The sequence below is a fragment of the Neofelis nebulosa genome, chromosome 8 (assembly GCF_028018385.1).
Source record: "Neofelis nebulosa isolate mNeoNeb1 chromosome 8, mNeoNeb1.pri, whole genome shotgun sequence".
Lineage (NCBI taxonomy): Eukaryota > Metazoa > Chordata > Mammalia > Carnivora > Felidae > Neofelis > Neofelis nebulosa.
The window spans coordinates 4,565,414-4,593,379 of record NC_080789.1 but is presented as its reverse complement, the minus strand read 5'-3'; the positions used below and the strand labels follow the sequence as shown (position 1 = coordinate 4,593,379).

Sequence of the window (27,966 nt, the reverse complement as noted above, 5' to 3'; positions counted from 1 at the left end):
CATGATACGATAGGCTACGCTATACAATTCACGGTATTTTGAGCATTTTTTTTAACATGCTAAATACCGCTACTGCTTTTCCAGAGACCGTAAAGCCTCACGAGAAAATAAGTAACAGCTGTACAAGACGTAGCAGTTTGTCTTAATCCTTTGGCACTGATGTCTGAAATGTGAAAAACACAAAAGCTATGACATGTTGGGAGCACCCGATGGAGTGGAATCCCTAAGACGAAGCAAGTCAGGCACTGCTCAAAGTCTTGAGAATCCAGCTAAATCCCAGTTTAATCATTGATATTTTTTTGTTATGAAACCAAACGTGTCGACATTGAAAGATCTAGTCTCGAATCTATAAAGGGGGATAGGGAGTCTCCGGCCCTTGGGCAACGTTCCAAAAGCCTACTGGAAATCATAAATCTGAGAATAAAACTACTCGAGTTAAAACATCACAGTTCTTTGCTTTCAGCTCGAATCGTAAGAACCCGGTGAATTACATTAGTTATGGTGTGGAAGCCAAAACCTCTGAATGGTACATTTTTGATTAGTAAAAGGAAACTATAGTTTTGTAACTAAAATCTTTTAAAACAAGAATCCCGTTAGAAAAAATAATTTAGGGGTGTCTGGATGGGTCAGTCAGTTAAGCGTCCATGACGCAAAAGTCATGATCTCACGATGAGCTCAATCCCTACACTGGGCTCTCTGCTGTCAGAGCAGAACCTGCTTCGGATCCTTTGTCTCCCTCTGCCCCTCCCCCACTCGCACCCATACACCCTTTCTCTTTCAAGAGTAAAATAAGCATTTAAAAAAAAAAAGAAAAAACAATTTAAAACCTTCCCATTCAATCCTTACAACTTAATGAAGGTATTATTACTTCCTTCAATTTACAGATGAGGAAACTGAGTGAGCTCTTGTCCAAGAGTTCAATAGCTTGTCCAAGGCCATCCAGCTGGCAAGCAGCCTGCTCGGGAATCAAGGGGCAATTAATGCCAGAGCTCACGTTCTTCGTCTCCGGATTTTATTCATCTCCCTTTCCTCTCTCACTTTGGATAGCCTCTGCCTTCCCAACAACTAAAGGAGGAGGGCTCCCAGTAGCTTCAAGTTCAGGCACGAAGCAGCATGGGAGGAAACAAGGCTCTTGGGGAGTGTCTGTTGGAGACACATCACCCTGTGGATTTCTGGACCTCAGACGAGTCTGGGGAAATGTGTATCTTCTAAGAACTACGGCGTTCGGGGGCACAGTCATTTAAGAATTCCATGCTCTGTGGTCTGGGGATAACAACCCCAAATTCTTCACTCTGCTGCCTTTAGCACCTACCTCCTCCTGACTGTGGGTATCATTTTATCGATACTCAGTCACCCTCCTAGGGAACTGAAGAATGGGATGAGGAAAGCAGCACGTGATATTCTTTTCGGCACTGCCTGCTCTCTACCAGTTTGTTCTAACCTTTTTTTCCCTTTTTCTTTAGATAAAAGATACTCCAGGACAGGGCACAAATTCTCTTCGACAAATGGCCCAAAATAAAAGACAAAAGTGCAAGCACATTTCTAGATTTTAAGAGGTCATTTGTAGATTTAAAGAGTACCTGGGCGGCTCGGTCGGTTGAGCATCGGGCTCTTGATTTCAGCTCAGGTCATGATCTTGGGGTCGTGAGACCAAGCCCCGTGGAAGGCTCCGTGATGAGTGTGGAGCCTGCTTGGGATTCTCTCTCTCTCTCTCTGCTCCTCTCTCCCGCTTGGATGCTCTCTAAAATTAAAAAAATAATAAAGAGGTCACTGCAGGGGCACCTGGGTGCCTCAGTCGCTTAAGTATCTGAGTCTTGATCTCAGCTCAGGTCTGGATCTCAGGGTTGTGAGCTTAAGCCCCCACGTTGGGCTCTGCACGGGGCATGAAGCCTCCTTAAAAATAAACGAATAGGCCATTGCAGATACAAAGGAGGTGGCGGTTTCTATTAGTCGGGAACTTCTGCAGCCCTACTCCACACCAGCAGCCCCACCGCGGGGCTGACGGTACAACATCTCACATGTGAACTCGGTAACATCAGGAGCAGAGTGGCCCTGTAGGCTTCCTGTTACGTCCTAATAGAGAATGATTCCAATCTCAAAGTTCAAGTCTACCTGAACCAGAGGCCAGGACACAGCGGCCATTCAACAGATCTTATCTTGCAATTTTCTTCACCGGGTTAAACTAGGCTTCAATTGTCCACGACGTTAACGACTTGATCACAGTGTGAAGCCGACCCAGTGGCGGTTCCGGTGGAACTCGAGCAGCACAAAGGCAGGACTCCATGAACTCGTTTTGAATTAGGTGAAACAGGTAAACCAACAGGTGTGGGTATTTATTAACTGAACATAAGAAAATGACCCAGCCTGGGCAACCATAAAAATCCTCGGTGGCTAAGCAAAGTGAAAGGGATTTCAGAAATACCGTCTAACGCCTTTGGAGAACTACCTTTGGAGAACTATTTCGTAAGTTTCACAAAGACCTTCACTAAATGGACGCAGCCAAATTCAATGGAGGTAGAGGTCCGTGTGCAAACTGCCTCTATTCTCCTGAGTTATAGCCAGCGTAAGGCTGTCATTTCAGTAAGCAGGGGATTTTAACACATAATGTGCAAGTCAGCCAAAGCGCTATTAAATGCATAAATCTTTTTATTTGCATTAGAAAGGCATCCATCACCTCACGCTACAATTCGCAATTAAGAAGTAAATGTACTATTTTGCTTCGCCTCACAAGAAAACTTTTGTATTATTTCCAGAATAAAAGTTGTCATTTTAACTAGCTACATTTCAATGGTAAATACAGTTGATCCCTGAACACGGGAGTAAGGGTCACTGACAGCCTCCCCTGTCAAAAATCCAAGTATAACTTTTGACTCCCCCAAAACTGAACCACTGTTGACTGGAAGTCTTAAATCATAGTCAATTAACCGTTGACAGACCTTGTATACCCATTGTACACTGTATTCTTAGCATAAAATAAGCCAGACAGAAGAGTGTTAAGAAAGTCATCAGAAAAATACAGTGCTACTATACCGTATTTATCGAAAAAAATCCACACCTAAGTGGACCCGTACGGTTCAAGTCTGTGTTGTTCAAGGGTCACCTGTACCTACGCAAAAGGCTACGCCTACTTACCTAAGCTGTCTGTCTCTTATGTGGTAACAACCCAGATATTACACAGCAAGTAACCTAGCATTTCTATTTTCACATTAACAATTACCGTTCAATTTACAGGAAGGCACTAGAGGGGGACCTGGGGGGCTCAGTCAGTTAAGCATCCAACTCTTGCTTTCGGCTCAGGTCATGATCTCGTGGCTTTGTGGGTTCGAGCCTGGAGTCGGGGTCAGCTCCGGCAGCAAGGAGCCTGCTTGGGATTCTCACTCTCTGCCCCTCCCCCACTCACACAGTCTCTCTCTCTCTCTATCTCTATCTCTCTCTTTTTTTTTTTTAAATAGGCACTAGAGGGGTGCCTGGGTGGCTCAGTCAGTCAAGCGTCCGGCTTCGGCTCAGGTCATGATCTCACGGTCCGTGGGTTTGAGCCCCGCGTCGGGCTCTGTGCTGACAGCTTAGAGCCCGGAGCCTGCTTCGGATTCTGTATCTCCCTCTCTCTCTGCCCCTCCCCTGCTCCTGCTCTGTCTCTGTCTCAAAAATAAATAAAAACATTAAATAAATAAATAAATGAATAGGCACTAGAGACATTTTGGGATGAAAGAGCTTCACACAGAACCAAATACGAAGACTCACAAGCTGCTGATCAGATCAGGAAAGTCTGGGATAATATTTCTCTCAATAAGGAAACAGATGGATTCGTTCTTTTAGTAACTAGTTGGGTGCCTGCAACCCAACTACAGATGAAGTGAGCTGAGACTGGGGGTTGGCAGGTGGAACCGGGAGGAAGGTGGCTGGAAAGGTCCAAGCGATGAGAGTCCGGGACAGTCCCTGTAAAGAATAGGAAGGCTGACCTGGGACAGACGGCAGGCACGAGTGGCCGCTTGGCTCGGCACCAAACATCTGTAGAGTCCCCAACGTAGGCAGGTGTTCAACAGTTGTTGAAAGCGCTTGTGGAACGGGACGTCAGGCTGAAGTGAGACCTGGGTTCTGGCACTAACCAAATGGATGGCTCTGGTAAGTCATGTATCACCCAGAAGGAGCTGTACTGCAAAAACTGATAAAAACAAAACCACTAATGAGCATGGCATTAAAGCCCACGCGATGACACGAGATTAGTCAATGTTCCTGGACCAGTTACACACACAATTAACAAGGACAGTGAGACAAAGTCAGGCAACAACTAATCCAGTTTCCTGGCTGGACATTTTTTTCATTATCTATCCTCAGGGGAAAAACCAAACATCTAGCAACATCTACCTTTTTGGATTCCTAGGGGAAGTCGCCATAAGGGCAGGGAATACATCAGGCTTTCTTTTAAATGGCCAACGCAGGGGCCACTGTTTTTTGTTTTAATTTTTAAAAAATGTTTACTGGGGCGCCTGGGTGGCTTGGTCGGTTTAAGCGTCCGACTTCGGCTCAGGTCATGATCTGACGGTCCGTGAGTTCGAGCCCCGCGTCGGGCTCTGTGCTGACAGCTCAGAGCCTGGAGCCTGCTTTGGATTCTGTGTCTCCCCCTCTCTCTGACCCTCCCCCGCTCATGCTCTGTCTCTCTCTGTCTCAAAAATAAATAAACGTGGGGCGCCTGGGTGGCTCAGTCGGTTAAGCGGCCGACTTCGGCTCAGGTCACGATCTCAAGGTCCGTGAGTTCGAGCCCCGTGTCAGGCTTTGTGCTGACTGCTCAGAGCCTGGAGCCTGCTTCAAATTCTGTGTCTCCCTCTCTCTCTGACCCTCCCCCGTTCATGCTCTGTCTCTGCCTCAAAAAAAAAAATAAATAAATAAAATAAAATAAAAATAAACGTTTAAAAAAAAATTTAAAAAAAATGTTTGAGTGAGACAGAATGCGAGTGGGGGAGGGGCAGAGAGACTGGGGGGACAGAATCTGAAGCAGGCTCCAGGCTCTGAGCTGTCAGCACAGAGCCCGACGGCGGGGCTGGAGATCATGACCCGAGCTGAAGTCAAAAGCTGAGCCACCTAGGCGCCCGAGGGACCACCTTTCTTTAACCCTTGTGTGTGCAATCGAGCTGGATAAGGAGTCCCTAACACAGTGGTCCCAGCTCCCACGCACGGGACATCGTATGCGAACTTGTCCTCTACGAGCACGGATGCACAAACCTTTAGGTTTTCAAATGCTCACCAGCCATAAACCCCTCCCCCACCGAAAAGGTTAAGAACCATCGCTCCAGGAATGTTCCTTTTCTGAAGCAAGCCTCCTAAATAGTTAATTCTCGCGAGTGACTCCCGGGGTGTCCGCGGCTGGCAAGCCTCGTGACCCCCAAGAGGCAGGGACAGACGCGCTGCTCCGTGCGGCGTAACCTAATCCTCCACTACACGAAGCCCTGCACCGAAGCACTTGGAAGGGCTACGCGGTGGTATTCCGACCACAGCGCGGGGACGGATGCATCAGTTGCGCAGTTTAACATCGCGTCTGCGCACCGCCTCTTCGTTGGTCCTCACCAGTGGCCCGATTTTAAGCAAGTTATTTCGCCTCCGGGGCACCCGCTGCGGGAAGCAAGTACAAGCCGGGTGTCCAAGTAGATCCGTTTTGTTTTGTTTTTTTTTTTCCTCATCCACGACCGAGGCCGGTGCTCCGCGCTCCGCAGTCCCAGGCCTCCCTGCCCTGAGCGGCCAGGGACGTCGCCGCCATCAGAGCAGGGCCGCCTGGGCCAGCCCTCTGGGGACAGGAGGAGGCGGCGCCGGGCATCCCAAATCCACTCACGTTTCCCGACCGCCGCCCGTCTCCTCGCAGTCCCGCGGCGCCTCGCACGGAACACCCCGTGCCCCGGTCACGCTCACTGCCTGACCGTGCGGTCCCGAGCGCCTGGCAGAGCCACTTCCCCCGACAGCACAGACCCGCGCGACACCCGCGCCTCAGACGCGTCCCCCCCCCCCCCGCCGCCACGTGACCACCGCGAGCAAACTCCCGCCGCCGGCGCCGGCTCCCCCGGCCGAGGCCCGCGCGTGCGTGGAGGCACGCATGCGCGCGCATGCGTGAGACGGGCGCGCTCCTCCCGGCGACGGTTTCCTAGCAGCTGGGCGCCTGCGCTGCGTGTGGTTCCAGTGCCCGCGGAGGGAGGTACTGCGCGCCTGAGCACGGGCGCGCTTGCGCAGTAACTAGACGCGGGCGTTTCTTTCCTTCCTTTTTATAGAGTTGGTGGGGAGGAGGGGGGAGATTGGAGTTGTAAAATGGCGGCTTGGAGCGTATTCGGCGCCGTTCCCCCGGCGGTCTCCGGCTGAGCGGCGGCTCTCCCTCACTGCCGAACACAGAGAGGCGAGGCGAGGCCCCCAGAGGACATGGTGTTTGAGACCCGGGGCTTGCTGACCACCAAGTCTTTCGAGAAGCTCGGCGCACCGGAAGCGACCAGGCGCGCCCAACCGGGCGAGCAGCGGCCGCTCCAGACCTGAGGCCCGCGCGGCTGCAACCTCGCACCTGCTCGCTGTCGCGCACCCGGCTTTCGCCGCACCCACAACCCAGCGAGTGCCGCGGCGGCCGCCTGGGAGGTAAGAGGAGGGCGGGCGGCGTGGCAGGAGAAGGAGCCGAGCCTGGGGAGAGGCGCCGGGGTCACGGTACGGGACTTGGCCTGGAAGGGGGAGCTGGGCTGCGGGTCCCAGGCCTGGGGAGGAGGCAGCCGGGATCCGGGTGCGGGAGTCGGAGCTGGAAGGGGAACCCTGGGCAGGAAGCCGGGGTCCAGATCCGGGACTCGGACCCGGAAGGAGGACCCTGGGCTGGAGCCGGGGTCAGCGGCCCGGGCTTGGGGTGGAGGAAGCTGGGGTCCGGGCGCGGGACTCGGACCTGGAAGGGGGATTCTGGGCGGGGGACGGGGTGAGGGAACCTGGGTCTGGGGGTGGAGGAAGCTGGGGTCCGGGTGCGGGCCTCGGATCTGGAAGGAGAAGCCGGGATAAGGGGTCCGGGCCGTGGGGTGGTGGGGTCAGCCGGGGAGGGTGGGGCGGGATGATCCCAGCGGCGCGTAGTCGGGTGCTGTTTGTGAAGCCGGGCGCCGGACCGACCTGTCGGGGCTGCAGCGCCCAACTCGGGCGAGGCGGCCCCGGCGGAGGCCGGAGCGGCCAGGGACCATCCTGATCCGGCCATCCTTCCTAGCCGTTCCCCTCGGTACTTCTTCCTTCTTGGCCGGCTCGCCGCCCTCTCCTCGCTCCCTACACTACCTCTGCCTCGGCTTCCCTTTCTTCGTGCAATCCCGGGCTATCGATCGGCTCTTTTACTCTGTTCCCTTAAGGAGCAATTTTGAGGCTTCGTTTTTCCCCTGGCATTTCAGTCTCCGGGTCTGCCCCCTTGTTTTTCGTTGTTGTTGTTTTTTCCCTCGGTCAAATATGGGCACATGTGTTTTCATCTTAGGGTACCCTGGTGTCGACTGAAGTTCAGCCCCAAGGATGAAGCTACCAGCGCTTGGTAGCAGAGACCGCATAACTCTATCCGGCGTAAATACTAGCTTTTTCCCAGTTACGAAAACTCTCAATTTGCTATGACAGTGTTTCCTACCTAGGAATCCTTTCAAAAGCTGGTACCTTTTTAAATTTTTTTTTTTCAACGTTTTTTATTTATTTTTGGGACAGAGAGAGACAGAGCATGAACGGGGGAGGGGCAGAGAGAGGGAGACACAGAATTGGAAACAGGCTCCAGGCTCCGAGCTGTCAGCACAGAGCCCGACGCGGGGCTCGAACTCACGGACCGCGAGATCGTGACCCGGCTGAAGTCGGACGCTCAACCGACTGCGCCACCCAGGCGCCCCAAGCTGGTACCTTTTTAACCACAAGCCCAAACGTTTTCTAAATCCTTTTTTTTTTTTTTTTAAACAGATTTTATTTTTAAGTAAACTACACCCAAGGTGGGGCTGAAACCCACAACCCTGAGATCAAGAGGCCCTCGCTGTACTGGCTCAGTCAGCCAGGTGCCCCTAAATTCTTAGTAATAGCCGGGACATAAAACTCCTTAGGTGCTAGGCCTTGTTCTGAGTACTTAACAGAGACTTCCGTCCCCCCCCCCCCTTTTTGCATAAAAAGAAAATTTATTAACTGAAGCATCGTGCTTTGAAATACGGATTTGCTAAAATATATTTTAAAGCCTGGCTCATAATTGAAGTCCTTTTTTCCACACTGTACTTTGTACATTTTGAAGAAAAAAAATAGTATTTTTTATAGCTTTTGCTTCTAACAAAATTTGTTTCTTTAATAAGATGCATTAAGCCCTTCCTCTGTTCTGGGCACTGTGCTAAACTTTTTTTCTTTTTTTTTTTTTAATTTTTTTTGAGACAGAGACTGAGCATGAGCAGGGGAGAGGCAGAGAGAGAGAGGGAGACACAGAATCTGAAACGGGCTCCAGGCTCTGAGCTGTCAGCACACGGCCCGATGCGGGGCTCGAACTCACAGACCGTGAGATCACGACCTCAGCCGAAGCGACTGAGCCACCCAGGCACCCCTAAACTAACTTTTTTTCTTGATCTTACTTCACCACACCTGCCTTGTCTACAGATGAGGAGGCCGAGTCACAACAATTAAATAACTTGCCAAAGGTCTAGCAAGGAAATGGCAGAACTGAGATGCCGGCATCTTGTAGTATTTTCCGAGATCCGTAGTGCCCCGGGTCACTGATTGAGCACTTCTGGAATACCTCCTATAAGATGGACAGGTTCGGGGCATTTGGAGGGGGTCAGCAAACACAGCGAAGATCCCTGTCTCCTCGCTTGTGGGTGTGAGTTAGATGCTGAAATTTTACTACGGTGTTTGCACTTTGAGCGTCACCCTTTTTTGCCTTGATCACGTACGGTTACGGCAAAAGCGACTATTTCAACTTCTCCCCTCTTCTGCCCTCTGGTGGAGGTGTTACCTACTGAGTAGGAAAAGAATCCCAGCAGAGACCTGGCCTCTGAACCTTTGGAGTTCAGTAAGATCGAGTCTGAAAGTACCTTGATTGTTTGAGTAACAAAGATTAATGGCAAAACTTAACGAGGTATTTGGTGGGGGGAGACCTTAAAAAAGGATTTGCAGGTAATGGCTGGGTCTCATATTTCTTGTGTTAGCAACTTGGGCTTTAAAACCATTTATTCTATAATCAGGAAAGAAAGCGTGTACGTACTTGTAAAAGAGAAGTTTAGATATTCTTAAGATATTACTAAAAGCTGAACATCCCCTATGTAATGACTCCACAGGGGGCCAGATTTTGGAGGACTTTGGAATGTCAACATTTGAATTTTATTGTGTAGCTACTAAAGAGAACTAGGCCGGGTGTAGATGTGTATCTTAATGACCATGAAATTCTAGGAACTGACTCTGGTAGGTTGTGGTGTTGAGTCAAATGAGTGGGGAAAGACCTTCAGAAAGGAGTCTAGACAGGTTTCAGGGACCCTGAATGAACTGGTGAATTCCAGGCAAGGCGGGTAGCGCGGGAAATGGAATTTGCTTGGTCCATTTAGCTGGTGAGTTAGAGAACGAGCCAGTTCAGCACTCACAATGGAGCTCTCTGTTGAGTGTTTTGGTATTTTTGTTTTTTATAGTAAACAACATATGTTAGGATCGGAAAACATTGCAGGTTTTAAGGGATGGTTTCAAGTACCCTCTCTGCTTAGCTGCTTGTGTCCACTGCAGAGATAATACCGTTGCCCCCCCCCCCCCCTTAACAGTGGCTTTAGAGTTGAGCTGATGTCTTATTCTTGAAGGGTTATATGTAAATTTTCAGAATGTTAGTTAACACATCGATATTAATTACATTTTGAACTTTTAAATGATATCCTAGCTTAGCAGTATACAGATTGGGGTAATTAAATGTTCAGTCTTGGGAAATTTATTTCTATCAATTGTCTGTAGCCTAAAGAAGAGTACTCATGCTGTGAAGGTATTTCCACTGCCTTATTAAAATTCTTGTCTAAGGATGAGCTTCTTTACTGAATCATCTTTAAGAGAATTTGAAGCGTTTCAAATGTTTTGCCTGTAGCAAGACTGTGATTATAATTTGCATAGAATAAATTAATCACTTGTTGATTACGTATACAGTACTTCAGATTTTTAAAAATCAGTGTTAGTGTCTTTTCAAACGGAGCTGGCTTAGCATTGTTTAAAATTCTTCGTAAAAATTCTTTAAAAATTCGTTGTAAGGAATTACATCTTGATCCAGAAAAGTAAACTTTTCACTTCTTTCACTTTTAACGTAGGGTTGAAACAATGGCCAAAAGAATTGCTGAGAAGGAATTGACCGACAGGAACTGGGATCAAGAAGACGAAGCAGAGGAGGTAAGATCTTTCCCCAAGAACGATTCCCTGCTGCTTCTAAATTTAAATTCATTTTGGGATTCCTCGGGCAGATTTGGTAGGAAAATCAAAAGGCCTTTTAGGGGCGCCTGAGTGGCTCCATCAGTTAAGCAGCTGACTTCAGCTCAGGTCATGATCTCACGGTTCGTGGGTTCGAGCCCCGCGTCGGGCTCTGTGCTGACAGCTCGGAGCCTGGAGCCTGCTTCGGATGCTGTGTCTCCCTCTCTCTCTGCCCCTCCCCCGTTCATGCTCCATCTCTCTGTGTCTCAAAAATAAATAAACATTAAAAACAATTTTTTATTTAAAAAAAAAAAAAAAAAGGCCTTTTAAAGAACAGCCGGAACAGGAAATAGTATGGTTTCTTATGATCTGTACTTAGTATAGAAATTTATTTATTACATTTGGCTGTCTTTTTCCCACTAGTTCCCGTTCCTGAAATATTCTGCACCTTTGTAGAAGCACCTTCCTGAATTTCATATACTTGCTGCATTCTAAACTCATAGTTTTAGTCAAGCCTGAAGGGTGAGTAAGTGATCTGGTCGTGAACTTAGCATCGCGCCCGAACGTGAGAAGTGGTACTACACCACGTGACTTCTCCGTCTGCCGCACCCGTAATTTGAGATTTCTGATTGGGGTCACCTCCCTTACTCTAATGCTTCTTGGAGGCCTGTCTTCATGTTCGCGCAGATCTGAGACCCCCGCCCCCACCCCCACAACAATGAAATAGAATTTGGATGGCCTAGTTTCTTTCCTCACAAAATAAAAATGGTCTTCCCTCAGAAATATTTCCTTTTCTCTCTTACAAAGAATAGAAATCACAGCTGCATTTTTAGTGCCTTGTCAGCAGTTTGATGCTCCCAGGCCAAGAGAATAGTGCTAAGTTTAAAAAAAAGAGGAAGAAGAAGAAATCTGCAAAACTGTTTCCAAGCTTATTCTAAAACTGTCTTCTTGCTGAATCTGTCTTGTCGTATGAACGTTTTTTCCTTGACAAATACATGTATTCCTATGTTTAGGGAAACCAAAATCACAAGTTTATTAATATTTTGACAAGGTTTTTAACATTTCTAACTGACTTGGTGCTTTTTAACCAGGTCTTTGGTAACTCAGGTTTTTTCCAGATCTTCTGCCCAGTTTCATTCTGGGCCTAGTAAGATTTAAGACTGCGTTATAATGATTTGCTTTGATGCTAAGATATTTCAGGTATGAAAGGACCTCCATTTGGATTGAATCTAATGAGTCTGAAAGGGCATTACATTTGTTTGGGGACACATGCAACCAAATGGTCCCGTCTCTAAGCATGGAGGTGTCTTTAACCTTACCTGAAATAACTATGGATGACACCTTCTTAGAAAGTATTTCATGCCAGCCCTACAGGGTAAAAGAAGGGTTGAAGGGGCGCCTGGGTGGCGCAGTCGGTTAAGCGTCCGACTTCCGCCAGGTCACGATCTCGCGGTCCGTGAGTTCGAGCCCCGCGTCGGGCTCTGGGCCGATGGCTCGGAGCCCGGAGCCTGTTTCCGATTCTGTGTCTCCCTCTCTCTCTGCCCCTCCCCCGTTCATGCTCTGTCTCTCTCTGTCCCAAAAATTAAAAAAAAAAAAAAAAAAAGTTGAAAAAAATAAACCCAAAGATCTTCAGCCAACTTCTGATTATGGACGAGGTACTTTAGCTCCTGGGAAGAGCGGTAGCTTCCAAGCAGGGTCCCTTAGAGTCCCAGGGACATCAGTGGGCTTTTGGGTGACGGACAAATGGGCAAGGTTTCTCTTAAAAATGGTGTGCGCACGTGATAAAAATAAATGCGTTTTTGGAAACTGAAGCAGTAGCGTACTAGATTTGGGCATTTGGGTTTTAGAACTGGTTCCACCACCGTTAACCGTTGATGATCTTTAAGGTAACTGTTGGCTTTTGAAGAATAGATTTTGCTTCTTAAAACTGGATTTTTATCCTAAGATACATGTCTTTAAATATATTTAAAATATGAAGAACCAGCTGTGAATAGTTTTCTACCAAACTTTTGATGGTCCTGGTCTTAGCAAAACTTTTTCTGTGTGCTCCTCTCCGGGTTGTATGCAAAGCCTGGATTCGCATAGATCCTGGGAGCCTTCTTTCTTTCCTTTTTTTTTTGAGAGAGAGCACACTAGCAGGGGAGAGGCAGAGGGAGAGAGAGAATCGTAAGCAGTCTCCGTGCCCCTCACGGAGCCCAGCCCAGCGCGCACTGCAATTTGGGGGCTTGATCTGGATCCCAGAACGGCCTGGAACTCATGTACCGTGAATCATGACCTGAGCCGAAATCAAGAGTCAGATGTTTGACTGAGTCACCTAGGCGCCTCGTTCTGGGAGATTTCTCATTCATCTAAGTAGCTTTGGGATTCACGATGTAGACAACAGACATAAACTTTATTTTAATCTGCCCTCTCTTCACTTTGTTATCAGTATTAACAGTATGTTAAAACCAGCAGATAGGAAGATAAGTTTGGTTAGGCTTTTTTGTTCATTTCTTTTTTGGGGCCTCATCTTACTGCTGTTTAATTTGTACACCTGCAGGTGGGAACATTCTCCGTGGCCAGTGAGGAAGTCTTGAAGAATAGAGCCATAAAGAAAGCAAAGCGTAGAAACGTTGGGTTTGAAGTGAGTGTTTTCTTACCTCCCTTGGCATTAAACGCTAATTTGACTTCTGAGTCGCAGAGCATTTCTACCTCTGGGAGCCGTCAGATCGATAAATGCTTTTTAAAATGCTAACTCCACCTGTGAAAATCCTTGATGTAGACCACGGGAGATGGACAAGAAGCGTGGGATCCGTACCTTACCGAGTTGCAGAAATCCAGTGTCGATCCTATAGACGAGATTCCCGCCGAATGGCAGTAAGGAGAGGAAAAGACACGTGGAACGATACCACAGAAGTAGTGGCAGATGGCGTAAGGAAGGGAAACGCAAGGTGTCCTCAGAGTCCTGCTGCATCCTGGCGTCGAGGGGAGGGTCGGGGGAGTCCCTTAGCTCTGAAAGAAGCTTGGCAGGCGCGGGTTTTCTTCCCAGGATGGTAGGTCATGGTGTTTTCCTTCCCGTGTTCACAAGGATAAAAGATGAACTGTAACTTGTGAATGGAAATCACGTGGTCCGTGTTCAGCAGTCATCCCATGTTTTTGTTTTTTTTTTTTTTTTTAACGTTTATTTATTTTTGAGACAGAGAGAGACAGAGCATGAATGGGGGAGGGTCAGAGAGAGGGAGACACAGAATCCGAAACAGGCTCTAGGCTCTGAGCTGTCAGCACAGAGCATGACGCGGGGCTCGAACTCCTGGACCGTGAGATCATGACCTGAGCTGAAGTCGGCCAGCTTAACCGACTGAGCCACCCAGGCGCCCCAGTCACTCCCATGTTTAACTAGTCTTCCCCGGTACAATTCCCAGCCCTCAGATACCTTCCAGGTGCCTGAGTGCTGACTCGGTGGCCCGGACATCTGTTGTCAGGCTGGAGAAGCTGCTTTGAACATCCGGGGTGGCAGCTCTGGAATGAATCTGCTCCCCTGCACCTTTCATGGTGACTCTGTTCCGTTTTGTTATTCCAAGTTTTCACTGATCCGATTTCATTCTTAGAGACTGGTGACCGGTCAAAGCTAGGTATCAAGCCTAGTGAAGTTTGATGGCTCTTCCTCGGAGAGGGGGCAGCAGGAGGGAAGGACAACTTAATTGTGGAGGAAGTGATCGGTTCAGTTGGGGAAATGTGTTCTAAGAGCCTGGGGTACATTGAGGTGAAGTTCTGGAAGACCACTAGGTGTGTGGGCGGCTTCCTGGAACAGGAGGTGCAGCTGTGAGAGTCCTCACCACGCAGGAGGTTGAAACCAGGGAGGGTGGCTGAGAGTGGCAGCTCACGGTGTAGACAGAAACCAGAGGAAGACCGCCTCAGGGAGGGATGGCCCGGCTGTCAGATGAGGGACAGTGAAGAAGTACAAGCCGTGTCCACCACAGTCCAGACTGGGCCAGAGGGAAGGGGGTTGGGGCCCTCTGGCTGCTAAAGGAAGTAAAAGACGCACATAATTTCGACTGTAACTTGCAGCGTCAGGTTTCCATCAGAGCTTGTATATTAGAGAAATTAACAGTTACGTCATCTGCTTCAGTGCTGAAATGTGACTTTTCCTGTATACGGTTGACTGTTGACAGTACGGGTTTGAATTGCATTTATACGCAGATTTATTATTTTTTTGATAAGGGAGGGATGTTGGCGTCCCTAACCCCCGGTTGTTCCCATGTCAGCTGTCCTGGATTTGTTGTGCTGAGCACTAGAGCTTCATTGGTGGGTGAAGACAGGAGTGAGTAAAATATCCGTGCCTGGTGGGCCTTACGTCCTAACGATGGAAGAGACATGCTGAATACATAATTTTAGCTTTCCTCTAAGTGCCCTGGAGAAAAATCAAAGTACGCGAGGGAGATTGACAGACACGGGTGTGAGCCCCGGTGTATTACCTCATTCACTTGTACTCTCACTTTTCTGAATGACTCCATTCCTTCGTTTAAAAGCCAGTGGTTCTTGAATTTTTGTGATGGCTCTAGAGCCAATGTACTGTCAGCAGTCTCTAAAATAACTATAAATATCCTCTGGTTCTTAAATCTCATGCAAAGTAAAAGGCTCTGAGGAGCTACTCACAGCTTTTTATGCTTCGTCCATGGAATCTTATAAAATGATAGCACTCTGTGTGGTGTCTTCGGGATATTGATTCATTAAAAATCAAATTTATAGAGTGTCAGAACCGAAGAACTGTATTTATTACATGCATTGAAATTTATGCAAGTTAAGGCTTTGCTTTTGTTTTTGTTTTCTGGGTTTTTCTGGCCTAATTTTATTGCCACAATTGTATCCATGGTCAGTAACCATCTGAAATCCTATGTTTATGATTGAAATTTTTTGAACGATTTTTTTAAAACTTTGCAATAATATTAGGCTAACTGGCCCATTTAGAAAATGAGTTTCTAGTGTAAGTAATTTTTTGTGAGCTCATGATTCTAATTCGTTTGTGCATGAACTTAAGGTTGGTACACTCCCGTGGATGTTCTGAGCATATGTATTTGAGAGTATTTCTTAGAGCGTCCCTTGGATCCTTGATCCAAAAAGCAGACCATCCCCTGCTGCGGTGGAACCACTGTTTTGAATGGGAGGGAAATAGTAACTTCAGTCAAGCACTGTAAACTGAGGAACGTGTCTCCAAAAGTTTCCAGGGGCAGAGAGCAGTGTTAGAAGTTCTTGGGGTGCCAGATGTTTCCAGAGCATCTCAGGTTAGAGAGGTGAGAGAGCCAGCCACAGTGGGTTGAAAGTGCTGGAAAGACCCTGCTACTGGAAGTCGCAAGAAAGTGAAGAATAAAAATGTTGCCTGTGGATTTCTCAACTAAGGGAAAGTCTAGATCTGAGAGTCGACTTCACCAGTTCCCAGAGACTAAAGGCTGCAGAAGGGCTTAGGAGATTACAGGTAAGTGGGTAAAGCACTTGGAGTTAACCTGACTTGATGTTTCTACAGCATCCTTGGGCTAATGGTCTTTTTGATTGCATAGCACGTGAAATATGGTTCGTTAGGGATTCGTTGTATTGAAATGTTTGCTTTTAGTTACAATTCTGAGGCTGCGTACACAACTTTATCGCATTAGTCTTTTTTGTCTTCTATATCCTAAATCTATTTTTGAAAACAAATCTCACTATAAATTGGGACTGTCCTTCATGGCTGTCTCAGGAAGGCAGCTTTGGATGGCAGAGCTGTGTCATCAGGAGGAAAATCTGCCTCATTTCCGGCTTGTGCTGGCAGTTTTCCTTTAATGCTGCTGGCATAAGGATTCTAGGTGCTATCGAGCCAAGATAATACTGTCACTTATTTAGTTATAAAAGAGTTATCTAATGTGTGCTCTTTCTTTGTATTTCAGTCTGATAGTGGAGGGGCCTTTAAAGGTTTTAAAGGTTTGGTCGTACCATCCGGAGGAGGAGGGTTTTCTGGATTTGGTAACGGTGCTGGAGGGAAGCCCTTGGAAGGACTGTCTAATGGAAGCAGCATAACTAGTGCCCCTCCCCTCTCCGGTGCCAGGGCAGCGAGCGAGACCAAGGCAGCCTTTGGTGAGTAGGTTCCCCTCCCCCTGGTCACATCTGGTTAAAGACCATCTGAAAAGTAACTCTGCAAAGATACTTTTCTTGTACTTATCCTGGGTCCTGGGACTAAACGAGCAGAAACGGGGTGATACCGAAAGGGATGCAAATTAGATATCGGCTATTTGCAGAGGAAGTGAATAGAGCAGAAGCTTTTGAGCCAGGGTAGACCGAGGTTCTGTTCTCAGTTCTGCTGGCCGCCGGCTCTGTGACCCTGGTAAAGTCCCTTAGCCTGTGAGCATCCAGATCTTCAACTGTGAGATGAGAGTGACCCTCGGAATTGACCTGAGGGTCAACGGAGAAGAGGACGCTCTCAGTGGCCCCTCTGTAAAGACCTGCCTTCCCGTCTCCTCATTCGTTCTGTGGGGGCCGAGGACTTTCTGTGTGGTGCGCGCCCCCGGGAACCTAGGGGGTCCTCCGGCCTAGATTGGTTTCGCCCGGCGTGTGTTGATTGCCTGATCTGTTTTGAGAGAGTTGGTCAAGAGCTCTCGGGATCGGTGACAGAGAATGGAATCCTGCACTGCGGTCTTCGGTTTTCAGAAGTGACCCTGGCTGGTTGGATTGTACTTCGCTAGGTATTTTAAGTGTGGCCCGTTGGGTGTCAATTAGGCGGAGTGTTCGGTGTGATGAAGCTAGCGCTCCCTGTTAAGATTTTAACTGCACGAGTACGTGCTCATCCCACGGCGCTGGGGGTTAAGCTTTCCCCTGACCGTTGTGACAGTTCTCGGGGAAGGCAGGCATCAGGCATCCTTTTGAAAGAAAAGACCATTTTAAACTTTTAGAGGTTTAACTGACGCGAGCCCCGTTTTTGTACAAAGTTTGGTTCTTGTGATCACTGCTTCCTAAATGTCAGACGTGCACACGCTTCTTGAACTGTCACAAAACTAGGGTACGGTAAAAGAAAGTACAAAGGCAGGGCAGCATAAAAATCTGGGGGATAGAATCCAATCAGCCTCTCAGTAAACTCTTCAAACTTTAATTTCCTATAGGATCTGTTGCCACAAATGGTCCTACCTCCTTGGTCGATAAAAAGATTTTAAATCCCAAAACTAACGGGGACAGCCAGCAGCCCTCCTCCTCCGGCCTCCCCTCTAGCACGGCCTGCCCCAGGAACGCCTATCACAAGCAGCTGGCTGCCTTAAACTGCTCGGTGCGGGACTGGATCGTGAAGCACGTGAACACAAACCCGCTCTGCGACCTGACGCCCATCTTCAAAGACTACGAGAAATACCTGGCAGGGATCGAGCAGCAGCTCGGGAGCGGCGGCGGCTGCAGGGGTTCCGAAAGCGACTCCGACAAGACGCCCGGCGCCACCGCGTCTCCCTCCCTCTTTGGGTCAGCGAAGTCACAGCAAGAGTCAACATTTTTGTTTCATGGCGGCAAAACCGAGGACACGTCGGAAAAGAAGACGGAGGCGGATCCTGAAAAGAAAGCGGACCCGTCGGCGGGAGCAGCAGGTGCCTCGTTTCACTTTAGCAAGAAGATCGAGAGTTCTGCCTTGGGCTCCTTAAACTCTGGCCCCCTGACTGGGTTTTCGTTCTCTTCTGGAAACTCCAGTTTGTTTGGCAGAGATATTAGCCAGAATAAACCGGTCTCTTCACCGTTCGCCACAAAGACGCTGGAGGTAGAAGCCGACGGCGGCAGCAACGAACGCAAAGGTAATGACAGAGTTCCGGGCCGTCCTCGCGAGTCGGCTCCGGGTGTGTCCGAGTTGGTGTGTAGTGGCATGAGCGTAGCGTAGGTGTGTGTTCCGGACGGATCTGGATTCACACTGTGACTGTCGTTTCCTAGGTGCGATCCCGGACAAAGTTGGCCAGCTGTTTCTGAGTCTGTTTTCCCTACTTGTAAAACGGAGTAAGACCGTTTTTGTAGAGTTTATTGTAAGGATTAAGAATATAAAGGTAAAAGTGAGGAACATATAGATATCTGGCACGATGACTTTGAAAATTATGAAACGCGTGGCTTTACGTGTAAAAAATTGAGTGGCGCCTGGGTGGCTCAGTTGGTTAAGTGCCCGAGTCTTGATTTCAGCTCAGGTCATGATCACAGGGTCGTGGGATCAAACCCCACGTTGGGCTCTGTGCTGAGCGTGGAGCCTGCTTAGGATTCTCCCTCCCCCTCCTCCTCCCCCTCCATCCCCTCTCTTCTCCCCTCCCCTCCCCTCTCCCCTTCCCTCCCCTCTCCCCTCTCCTCCCTTCTCCCCCCCTCCCCTCCCCTCCCTTCTCCCCTCCCCCCTCCCCTCCTCCCCCCCCTCCCCTCCCCTCCCTTCTCCCCTCCCCTCTCTTCTCCCCTCCCCTCTCTTCTCTCTCCTCTCTTCTCTCTCCTCTCTCTTTCTCTCCCTCTCCCCTGCTCATGCTCTCTCTAAAATAAAAATTAAGTGAATTAACTTCGTTTGACAATTGTGTCTTATTGAAAGAACTGGTCATAGGGGCGCCTGGGTGACTCAGTCAGTTGAGCATCCGACTTCGGCTCAGCTCATGATCTCGCAGCTCGTGAGTTCAAGCCCCACATCCGACTCTGTGCTGACGGCTCGGAGCCTGGAGCCTGGAGCCTGCTTCCAATTCTGTGTCTCCCTCTCTCCGCCCCTTCCCCGCTCATGCTCTGCCTCTCTCTCTCTCACAGATGAATAAATGTTAAAAAAAATTTTAAAAAACTGGTCATAAACATCTATGGGATTTCTCGTGTTTAGGTTTTTATAATCATAGGTGAGGTCACATGGCAGAAAAGTGCTCTACTATAAATAAAACAGGTAGACTCTTGTTAGCCACGGGGAACAAATTGACGGGGTTTTCCCTGGATGTGTCTGGGTTGCAGCCACCTTTCCAGAAGTTTCCACCGTGTGTAGTATCAGTGCCCCCAGTCAGTCTTCCCTCCCTCTGTTCTTGCTCTTTGAGGAGAGGGGTTCGCGTCCCGATCGCTTGTCCTCACGTGGTGACTGTGAACAGCCCACGCGTGTGAAGATACTTCTTCGTAAGCAGTTAAAAAGTATACGTCTCAGGAGATGTTAACTTCGTGAGAGGGAGAGAGAAAGGAACCCGCGGTGGCCGGTTTGCCACCAAATGTTCCGTGTCCCTCCTCCCTGGAGCGAGACTGCCGGTACCCCTCTGCCTGGCCGTCAGGTGCGCCCTCAGGCACCGGCTGCCCCGTGCACAGCATAGGACGGAGACCGCCCTTCCCTTCCCCTGCCCTGAACGGGACCAGTGGGCCCGGGGCAGCGGCAGAGCCTGTGGGAGGGATGCGGAAGTGAGGGTGCCTGCTTCTCCGGGTGCTTGAGGTGCTTGACGCATCGGAAGGACTAAGCTCGCCAAAATACCGGGACGCCTGGGGCCTGCCCTGAAGAACCTAACTCCGGACTGCCTTCCTTCTGAGAGAGAGGGTGCAAGCCAGGGGAGGGGCAGAGGGAGAGAGAGTCCCAAGCAGGCTCCACGCTCGGCGCGAGCCTGACGTGGAGCTCCACTCGTGACGGTGAGCTCGTGACCTGCGTGGACACCAGGAGTCGGGCACTTAACGGTAACGGACAGAGCCCCCCAGGGGCCCCCCAGGACTGCCTTCTTAAAATTTAAATCTTGTGGCTTTGAATTGTTTGAGCACCAGAATTGTTGCTGTTTAACTTAGTGAGTTTCCTGAGACTTTCTCCAGAGGATGTTACTTGGCATCCCGTAGTGACTTCAATTTCCCCTGTGCCTGGGGCCCTGGGCTCGGTCAGGGAGGGGACCCGTGGGACCCGAGCCCCGAGCGGTGTGGCAGTTCAGGCAAAGCTTGCTTACACACGGGGGTGGTTTCTCTGGCAAGTCCTGTAAACAAGTTTATCTTCCTTATCTTTGGCCGTTGCTCAGATCGATTATTCCTTAGCTCCTTAGCAGGAGCATTTGGGGGGGAAGGGGGCTAGAACCCCATCTGACATTCTGCTTCTCTAGTGGGGTAATCTTGAGTATGTGTGGGTGTTCATTGGTTATTTTCCTGTTAAAATTTGGGCACTGAATCATGTCGATAACTTTTCATTCCAAGGCCTTCTACAAATTGGCATCTAGAAGAGAGAAGTAGGGTCCTGTTAAAAATTATTCTAATTTTTCAGAAAACCGTTAAAATCCAGCGAGTCCTCCCGCTCCCCCACGCCCAGTTAGACGTGTGCTTTCGGTTTCTACATCGGCTTACGTAGGAGTTTTAGGTTGAGGATGGGGGTTGGTGCGGGGATAGACAACTTCTTCTGTTACATCGTTAAGCGTTCGATTTGAATTTTACTGAGTTGGTCTTGTTTTTATAAAAGGTGGAGATGAAGAAGAGAATGATGAGCCACCCAAAGTAGTAGTTACTGAAGTGAAAGAAGAAGATGCGTTTTACTCCAAAAAGTAAGTGGGAGTCCCGGGAGTGCGTTCGGTGAGCATGTCTTCGGAGACGTGGGAGGAAGAAAGGGGCCCACGGAACGCGCCGAGCATCCCGTCCCGGGGTCAGGCTGTGCTTGCCCTTTGAACTGGACAAGGAAGAATTCTTGACCTGTGTTTACAACGAGCTGATTCTGTAAATTTCCTGTGGGCATATCCTACTCTTTGTTATTTTTCTTTTCTGCCTTTTTTTTTTTTTTTTTTAAGAGGGCAAGACAGCGAGTGGGGGAGGGGCAGAGAGTGAACCCCAAGCAGGCCCCGCCGCAGAACCCGCCTCAGGGCTCGATCCCACGAACTGTGAGATCACGACCTGAGCCAAAGTTGGACACTTAACTGACTGAGTCACCCCAGTGCTCCTCTTCTTTCCTGCTTTTTAAAGCGCTTTAGAGATAGGTTTTTCCGTGACCCACCTGCCCCTTCTCCACTCGGGCTTGTCTCCTTCTCTGCCCCTCCTCCTCCTTGCACAGAGTCACCTCGTCACTGATTCCAGACTTGGTTTTACTCCCGCTCTTCCTCAGGCGGCCTCCTGTCTTCATGGGGACATGGTTGGCCTTTGTGACTTTTCTCAGCCAGCAAGTTGTGCACAGTGACCATCCCTTGGTCTTTCCCCCAGTGATGAGAGTTGTTTCGGGTTTTTTTTGTTTGTTTTTATATGAGAGCTGTTGCTTTCAGAAGAAAGATCAGAGGAAATTTTGAATTCTCTCATCCCAGTGAGATGCAGTTAGTGCTTTTTAACAAAGATATTTACAGAATACTTATTTGTGCCATTTTAGAAGCTTCCCTACATGTGTTTTCCTAAGTAACAAAAATTTCAGACTGAGTTTCATAACAAGTCACCGTATTCTATGGAATCCCCAAGTGTTATATCTGAGAACTTTCAAGAATCCAACAATTCCTTTTGCTTATTCTTATTCAGTTACACAGATGATACAAAGGAGTGATCCTGACCTGAGATTCTTTGCTAACTGGAACAAATCAAAGGAGCAGGCAGTGGTTTGGGTTTATTAACAACCTAAGGAGACGTGGGACACGGCAGGCTGGGGAGACATTTGATGACATTACTGGTAGTTCAGCCTTGCTTAAGAACGTTTTCCAAGATTTCAGCATTTGGTAGACCCGAAATTGAAGGAGTCCAGAAGAAACGTAAAAAATAAATAGGAAAAGAGGGAAGAGAGATGGGAGCAGAGTGTCCTGCATTTATTCCTGTCCTTAAAGGACCGGGTCAACCTCTTGAGCTCGGGGCCAGAGGAGCACGGCAGAGACCCGTGGGCTGCTTAGCTGTGATTTTGACTGAACTGAGAAAAGTGTCCATTTTAGAAAGGGTCATTTTAAAAGTTGTATGTGACCCACTGGGTTATCTTCTTAGGAGCTAGCGGCAATTTTATTTTTCTTTCAGGGAGAGCAGGTATACGTGTGCATGGGGGAGAGGAGCAGAGAGAGAGAGAGAGAATCCCAAGCAGGCTCCGTGCCTCGTGACCTGAACTGAAATCAAGAGTCGGACGCTCAGCTGACAGCCAGCCAGGCGCCCCATGAGCCACTATTTTAAGAATTATTATTATTTTATGGGGCGCCTGGGTGGCGCAGTCGGTTAAGCGTCCGACTTCAGCCAGGTCACGATCTCGCGGTCCGTGAGTTCGAGCCCCGCGTCGGGCTCTGGGCCGATGGCTCGGAGCCTGGAGCCTGTTTCCGATTCTGTGTCTCCCTCTCTCTCTGCCCCTCCCCCGTTCATGCTCTGTCTCTCTCTGTCCCAAAAATAAATAAAAAACGTTGAAAAAAAAAATTAAAAAAAAAAAAAAAGAATTATTATTTTGAAATCAGGGAGGGGTTCTACAGTATCTAACCAGTTTGCTTGTTCTGGTTTGTGCCCAGACCCAGCTTGAATCAGTCAAGGATTCATCCTGAAGCTTCCTCTGCTCATTTAATGCGGGTCTTTCCACACAAGTGTGAACGGTGGTGGTCAGAAAACTTGTGACTCGGTTTGTCTTTGGAATATCTGATGATACCTATTTTTCCCCATAGGTGTAAGCTATTTTACAAGAAAGACAATGAATTTAAAGAGAAAGGTGTGGGGACTTTGCATTTAAAACCTACAACAAATCAGAAGACACAACTTTTAGTGCGGGCAGACACCAATTTAGGTGGGTATCTCTTTTTTCAAGTGGCCCAAGTCCTCATAACCACATGGCGTAAAAGACTTCCCCTCGCTCACTGCAGTCCTCTAGGTCGAGTGTATTGCTGTGTTTGGGGTTGGAATAGCAGTCGTTCAAACCAAATGCATCCTGTATTTACTGACTATTTACAGATTTAATTAAGTGACAATGTGTAAGGAGATACAGGTGTGTGAAAAACTATAGCCAAGAAGTCACCAAAATGGTTTTCGTTTTAATTTGTGTTAGAAATGTAACTAAGAAGCTATCGATAAAGTGGATGGTTTAATAAACACAGAAGGGGAGTTAACCGTTTGAAGGAATCTGGTTTATGTAGGCAAAAAACTTGAACGTGCTGCAGTCCATCCTTCACCCCACACCCAGCTTCGCCCTCAGAACAGCCCGCCGGAAGGAGGACGGGGCAGGTCTGAGAGGAAGTGGTGGGTAGCTCTGGGCCCTGCCAGGCTGGATACAGAAACTTCCCTGTGGCTTTTTTTCCCCGAAGGCTTGATGCATGGGTGACGCCATCATGGTACTAGTGGGTCCCCCCCCCCCCCCCCCCCCGGGAGTCATGCTTGCCTCGGACAGAGGTTTCTTTGCTGACCATGCTGCCTTTATTCCAATGACCTCGTGAAGGCTCCGGGTCGTGCCAAAGTGTTCTTCCTTTCGTGTAAGAACGGACGCCTCTCAGCGGGGCCTGGCTGCTGCAACGGAGGCCGGGGATGTGGGCAGGAGCGGGGTGGAAGGCGGTTTCCCCGCAGCAGGGCCAGGGCCTGCCACAGTCCTCGTGGTCCTCTTGGAGGGACGCCGTGCTGGCATGTGCACCGGGGATCCAGTGCCCTTTCCCGTGACCTCCCTGATGGCCCCCCGCGTGAGATCGGTTAAGTTGAAGAGGGCTTCTGGATTGAACGTTTCGCGTATTAAAGCTGTAGTCTCCCGACACGGGGTCTGTGTGATTTTGATGGACTTTTTCCTTTGCTTAAATGCAGGCAACATACTGCTGAATGTCCTGATCCCGCCCAATATGCCGTGCACCCGAACAGGGAAAAACAACGTACTTATTGTGTGTGTCCCAAACCCACCCATCGATGAGAAGAATGCCACCGTCCCAGTCACCATGTTAATCCGGGTAAAAACAGGTGAGGACGCAGATGAGCTACACAAAATTTTACTGGAGAAAAAGGACGCCTGAACGCCCTCCCTCTGCGGAGTCGCTGCCGAGCTGCCGCCCCCCCTCCCCGCCCGCCGCGGACGGTAACTTACAACTTTGTGAGGAAGATGAATGTGGCCAATAAAGCCTGTAGATGTTAAGCGTCAAGAAACCGTATCCTCCCTTCTTAACAGCTGTGTGATGTGCAAAATAACGTTTGAATGAAGTTTTTTGGAAGATTTTTAATGTTCATTTATTAAAGTGACCGCAAGTGATTTCTTAATAGACTAAAATCAGGGTATCGATTAGACTTCCCAAAGGCTGCTCCGATCCACGGGTTTTGGGGTGCGCTGCTGCGGCCCGCAGGGCGTGCCGGCAACCCCTGCGTCCAGGAGGAAACTTGCCTGTGGCATTCTCTCTGGTGGGCTTGACTGATTTGGGAGGACGGCACCCTTCCCAAATGAATCTCGCTACCACGCCGTGACAGAGGTGCTTCTCCTCTGCCGCATCGTCTCGTTTTAAAGCTGACTCGTAACTACCAAATGTTCCCCCTCCGCATTAGAGGCTTTAGCTTATCGTTTGCAGACATCGGCCTTTTAGCCCTGTGGCCTGTTTTACCTGATTCAGGAACTGCTTTTTCATTTTAAAAGGAAATAAGGAGTTTGTTCTTTGGTTTTGTAGATGGGGTTTTGTAGTGGCATTCCTGAGGTGCTGGTGCCGGTGCGTCCCCTACAGACAGAATGGGGGGTGGTCAGGAATGAGGGTTTAAAAGCACAAATTTGGTAGCTTATCGTTGATAGACCATAGGCCGCAAAACCTGGGGGAAAAAAATTAAAGTTCGAGCACGGTACAAAAAAGAAAGTGAATCTGTCCTCGTTCATTTGTACCGTGATGAACCCTGAGGATCTCAGAGCTTTTACTACACACGAGCCATGTAAGTTCACCAGGAAACATGCAATAAGGTCATGGAATTGAAAGTGCGTGTGCAAACGTTGCCTTTAACTTTAGACAGAAGTATATTATTCTGCATTTGATAAGTTTCCATTGACTTTTTTAAGAGTAAGATACTCGGCATGTCCGTTTGGAAGGGAGCCATCCATGGTTGTGCATGAGAAGATCCCGTCACTTCGCCACCGCTGTTGGGTAGCTAATCCTAGCCTTCTGGGAAAACTCTGGGCACATGAATTAGATGCAGCTTTTAGTGTTTAAAGGTCTACTTTCATTCCTCGTTAGTCATTTAATGATCTTGTTTTAAAGGCTCAGGGTCCGTGCCTGAGGGCTCACGTTTGTATATTCTGATCTTCAGCGCATAGAATGTCTTCTGACTTAGGAAAGAACAGTCACGATAACTGTAGATAGTACAGTTGCTTTTTTAAAAAAGAAGCTATAAGTTTTAGATACAAGGGGGGGCAGGGAAACCGTTTTATGATCAACTGTGTTAAACACTTGAAGTGTGGTAGTTGGCCCCACATTTATCATGAGATTCTTGTACCTGTTTTCTGGTTCTGCTGAGAGAATTTGGCCCCCGCGTGTGTGTGACTCCGGACAAATACGCAGAGAGGAGCTTACACTTTGTGGGACGTGGTCAGACTCACCTGGGAGAACAGGGAGGGCGTGGTCACTTCTGTTGCATTTTCTTTTTAGAAAGAGTACGTGGGTGAGTTTCTGTTACCGGCGATCTGTGGTAAGCGGGTGGCTGACACCGTTTCCGCGTCATTGGTCCTGTTCCCTCACCTGAGGTTTATCCAGCCGTTGGAAGGACGAGGACATGTGGGGCCCCGTGTGTCCTACGTTGGCCTCACGTGCTCCCGTGGTCCCCGGGCGCCTTCAGGAGCGCCTCGGTGGCAGTAGCCTCGGCCTGTCCGGTGGGACGTTTGCCAGAAATGGCCCAAAAACATCAGAATTGGGCCACCTCTCAACCCCCCTGGAAAAATAGTTCATATCTCTTTGAAGTAGTGGGTATGTGTGGCTTTCTCTTTTCCTAACATTCCTGGCAAACTTGCTGCTACAGCTGTCACTGTGAAAGTGATCATTACAGGGGCAGATGTGACATGTGCGCCATCACTCACAACGTGCTATTTCCTCCGTGTCCCTTGTGCGTGAGGAACTTTGGCCTCCACCTTAATTATGTACTAATAGAAAAGAGCGTGAGTGTGTGTGGATTTTACTGTAAAGTCTAAGTGCTTATATGTTACTCGGGGGCGGGGCCCCCCAGAGAGCTCACCCCCCCCACCGTACTAATAGCTCAGTTCCGCCCCTTGGCTTTAGTTAGAATTATTTTTAACAAAATAACTAGAAATTTGGCTTTAAAGTGTCTGATGTAGATGGAAATTTTTGTATTTAGTTGAAGGATCTGTGATGTGTATCATCTGCGTGGCCCAAAGGATCACCTTTGATCCTAACCGTGCTGCGCCATACGGAGTGTCCCGGTGGCCTTTTTTTTTTCTTTTTTTCTTTTTTTTTTTTTCAAACTGGTGCCTGTCCCATCTCCTCTGGAGCATTCCCCAGTAAGCAAAAACTTGGGCGTTGTGCTGTCTTCTTTTTAGAATTACGGGCTGGAAACGTGTGTCCCGTTTTTAAAGCAGTGTGTAGATTGTGTTTTCTACGGAAGGACAAGTCTGGCCATTTGTTAAACTGATTTTCTTGACAAGGATTATTGTTGTACAATTTCAGTTCTACATTATAGTTTTGATAAGCTGCATGCCAAAAAAGATCTACCTGTTCCGGGGTAGAGAAAAAACAATTCACCTTACCATCAGAGTTCAGAACAGGTTGTCGCTGAGCCTTTTTTTGGTTTAGTTTTAAAGTTTAAACAAGTTGTTTGCTTTTTGAGCATTCGTCAGTTACTCTTTACTTCGGAGCAGTCGGGACGCAAGCACGGGCGTTCGAAGGCTTTGCAGACCAAGTGGCTCACTCCCCAACCCCCGGGTACTTGTGCTCGCTCTGGAAGTGAGAATCTGTGGTGGGACCTGATGTGTCCTGTGGTACCAGCAGGTGGCCGGGAGCAGCCCATCCAGGCCGCACTCTACACACTGGTACGTTCTTGGCCAGAGGCCATCGAGCTGAGGACCGTGGACTCTGCCGATGCAGGTGCGGTTGTAACAGCCGTAAAACTTGTTAGCAATCAGTTGGATAAGATGTTTGCTTCCTATGTCACATAGGAAATTGTTTTCTAAAACTAAAATACTTGAATTGTCAGACAATGTAATCTCAATTTGTATTAGTTTTTGAGGAAGTGTAATATCCATGAAATGTGAATAAATGGAAAGTAAACAAAGTCACGGTGTTTGACACTTTTATGCTCCTGTGATGTTCCCGGTGTCGACACAAGTCAAGCGGACCAGAGGGAGGAGGGGTGTGGGGAGGCAGCGCCCAGAAGCCCCCAGGTCGCAGGAAGATCTGGAGGTGAGGACAGACCTACCCATCAACCCCCCGTGCGTGCAGGTGAGGCCCCTTCCAGGCCACTGGAGTTCGCCGTGTCGGATTCGTGTTTTCACAAATGAGCATTGCGGCGGGGACGGTGGATGGTCACCGGCCACCATGGGAAGCACTGCGCTGGGCGCGCTGCCCTCTGCCTCCAGTGCCCGGGCCGACCTCCCGGATGGCCCTGCGGTGGGTTTTGCAAAGCCAGGGGTTTGGGCAGGTGAGTGTGTTTCTTCCACGTAAGTGAGCGGAGCTGGCATCTGTGTCCGGGTCGTCTGTCAGAAATCTGAACCCTCCTAAGGATATTTTAAGACTAAGGACCAAAATGATCAAGAAAAAAATACACTGAGGTTATAGAATTTGAAATTTTCAGCGATTTGGCAAA

At 48.8% G+C, this 27,966-nt stretch overlaps 1 protein-coding gene and 1 long non-coding RNA gene across 4 annotated transcripts; one reads left to right on the top strand and one right to left on the bottom strand.

The window, feature by feature from the left end:
- Positions 1-255: 255 nt before the first annotated feature.
- Positions 256-6,011, bottom strand: LOC131518710 (uncharacterized). Of its 2 annotated transcripts, none has more exons than XR_009265254.1 (3): positions 5,459-6,011; positions 3,960-4,162; positions 256-1,741 (listed from the first exon to the last, which is right to left on the bottom strand). It is a non-coding gene; the product is annotated as an uncharacterized LOC131518710 (long non-coding RNA). The 2 variants fall into 2 exon arrangements; XR_009265253.1 differs by having other exon boundaries at positions 5,825-6,010.
- Positions 6,012-6,243: 232 nt separating this feature from the next.
- NUP50 (nucleoporin 50) lies at positions 6,244-27,435 on the top strand. 2 transcript variants are annotated; one of them, XM_058741038.1, is made up of 8 exons: positions 6,244-6,606; positions 10,269-10,347; positions 12,905-12,988; positions 16,263-16,449; positions 17,469-18,137; positions 20,747-20,828; positions 22,881-22,999; positions 23,998-27,435. In XM_058741038.1, exons 2-8 carry the CDS (start codon positions 10,279-10,281, stop codon positions 24,198-24,200), a joined length of 1,413 nt encoding a protein of 470 aa, XP_058597021.1. In that variant the 5' UTR covers positions 6,244-6,606; positions 10,269-10,278; the 3' UTR covers positions 24,201-27,435. The 2 variants fall into 2 exon arrangements, with proteins under 2 accessions (XP_058597021.1, XP_058597022.1); XM_058741039.1 differs by lacking the exon at positions 6,244-6,606 and adding an exon at positions 6,652-6,672.
- The last annotated feature ends 531 nt before the right edge of the window (positions 27,436-27,966 follow it).

Coding starts and splice junctions, on each gene's coding strand:
- NUP50 (XM_058741038.1), top strand. CDS start 10,279: ATGGCCAAAAGAATTGCTGAGAAGGAATTGACCGACAGGAACTGGGAT. Junction 16,450..17,468: donor CGAGACCAAGGCAGCCTTTG/GTGAGTAGGTTC, acceptor AATTTCCTATAG/GATCTGTTGCCACAAATGGT. Junction 18,138..20,746: donor CGGCAGCAACGAACGCAAAG/GTAATGACAGAG, acceptor TTTTTATAAAAG/GTGGAGATGAAGAAGAGAAT.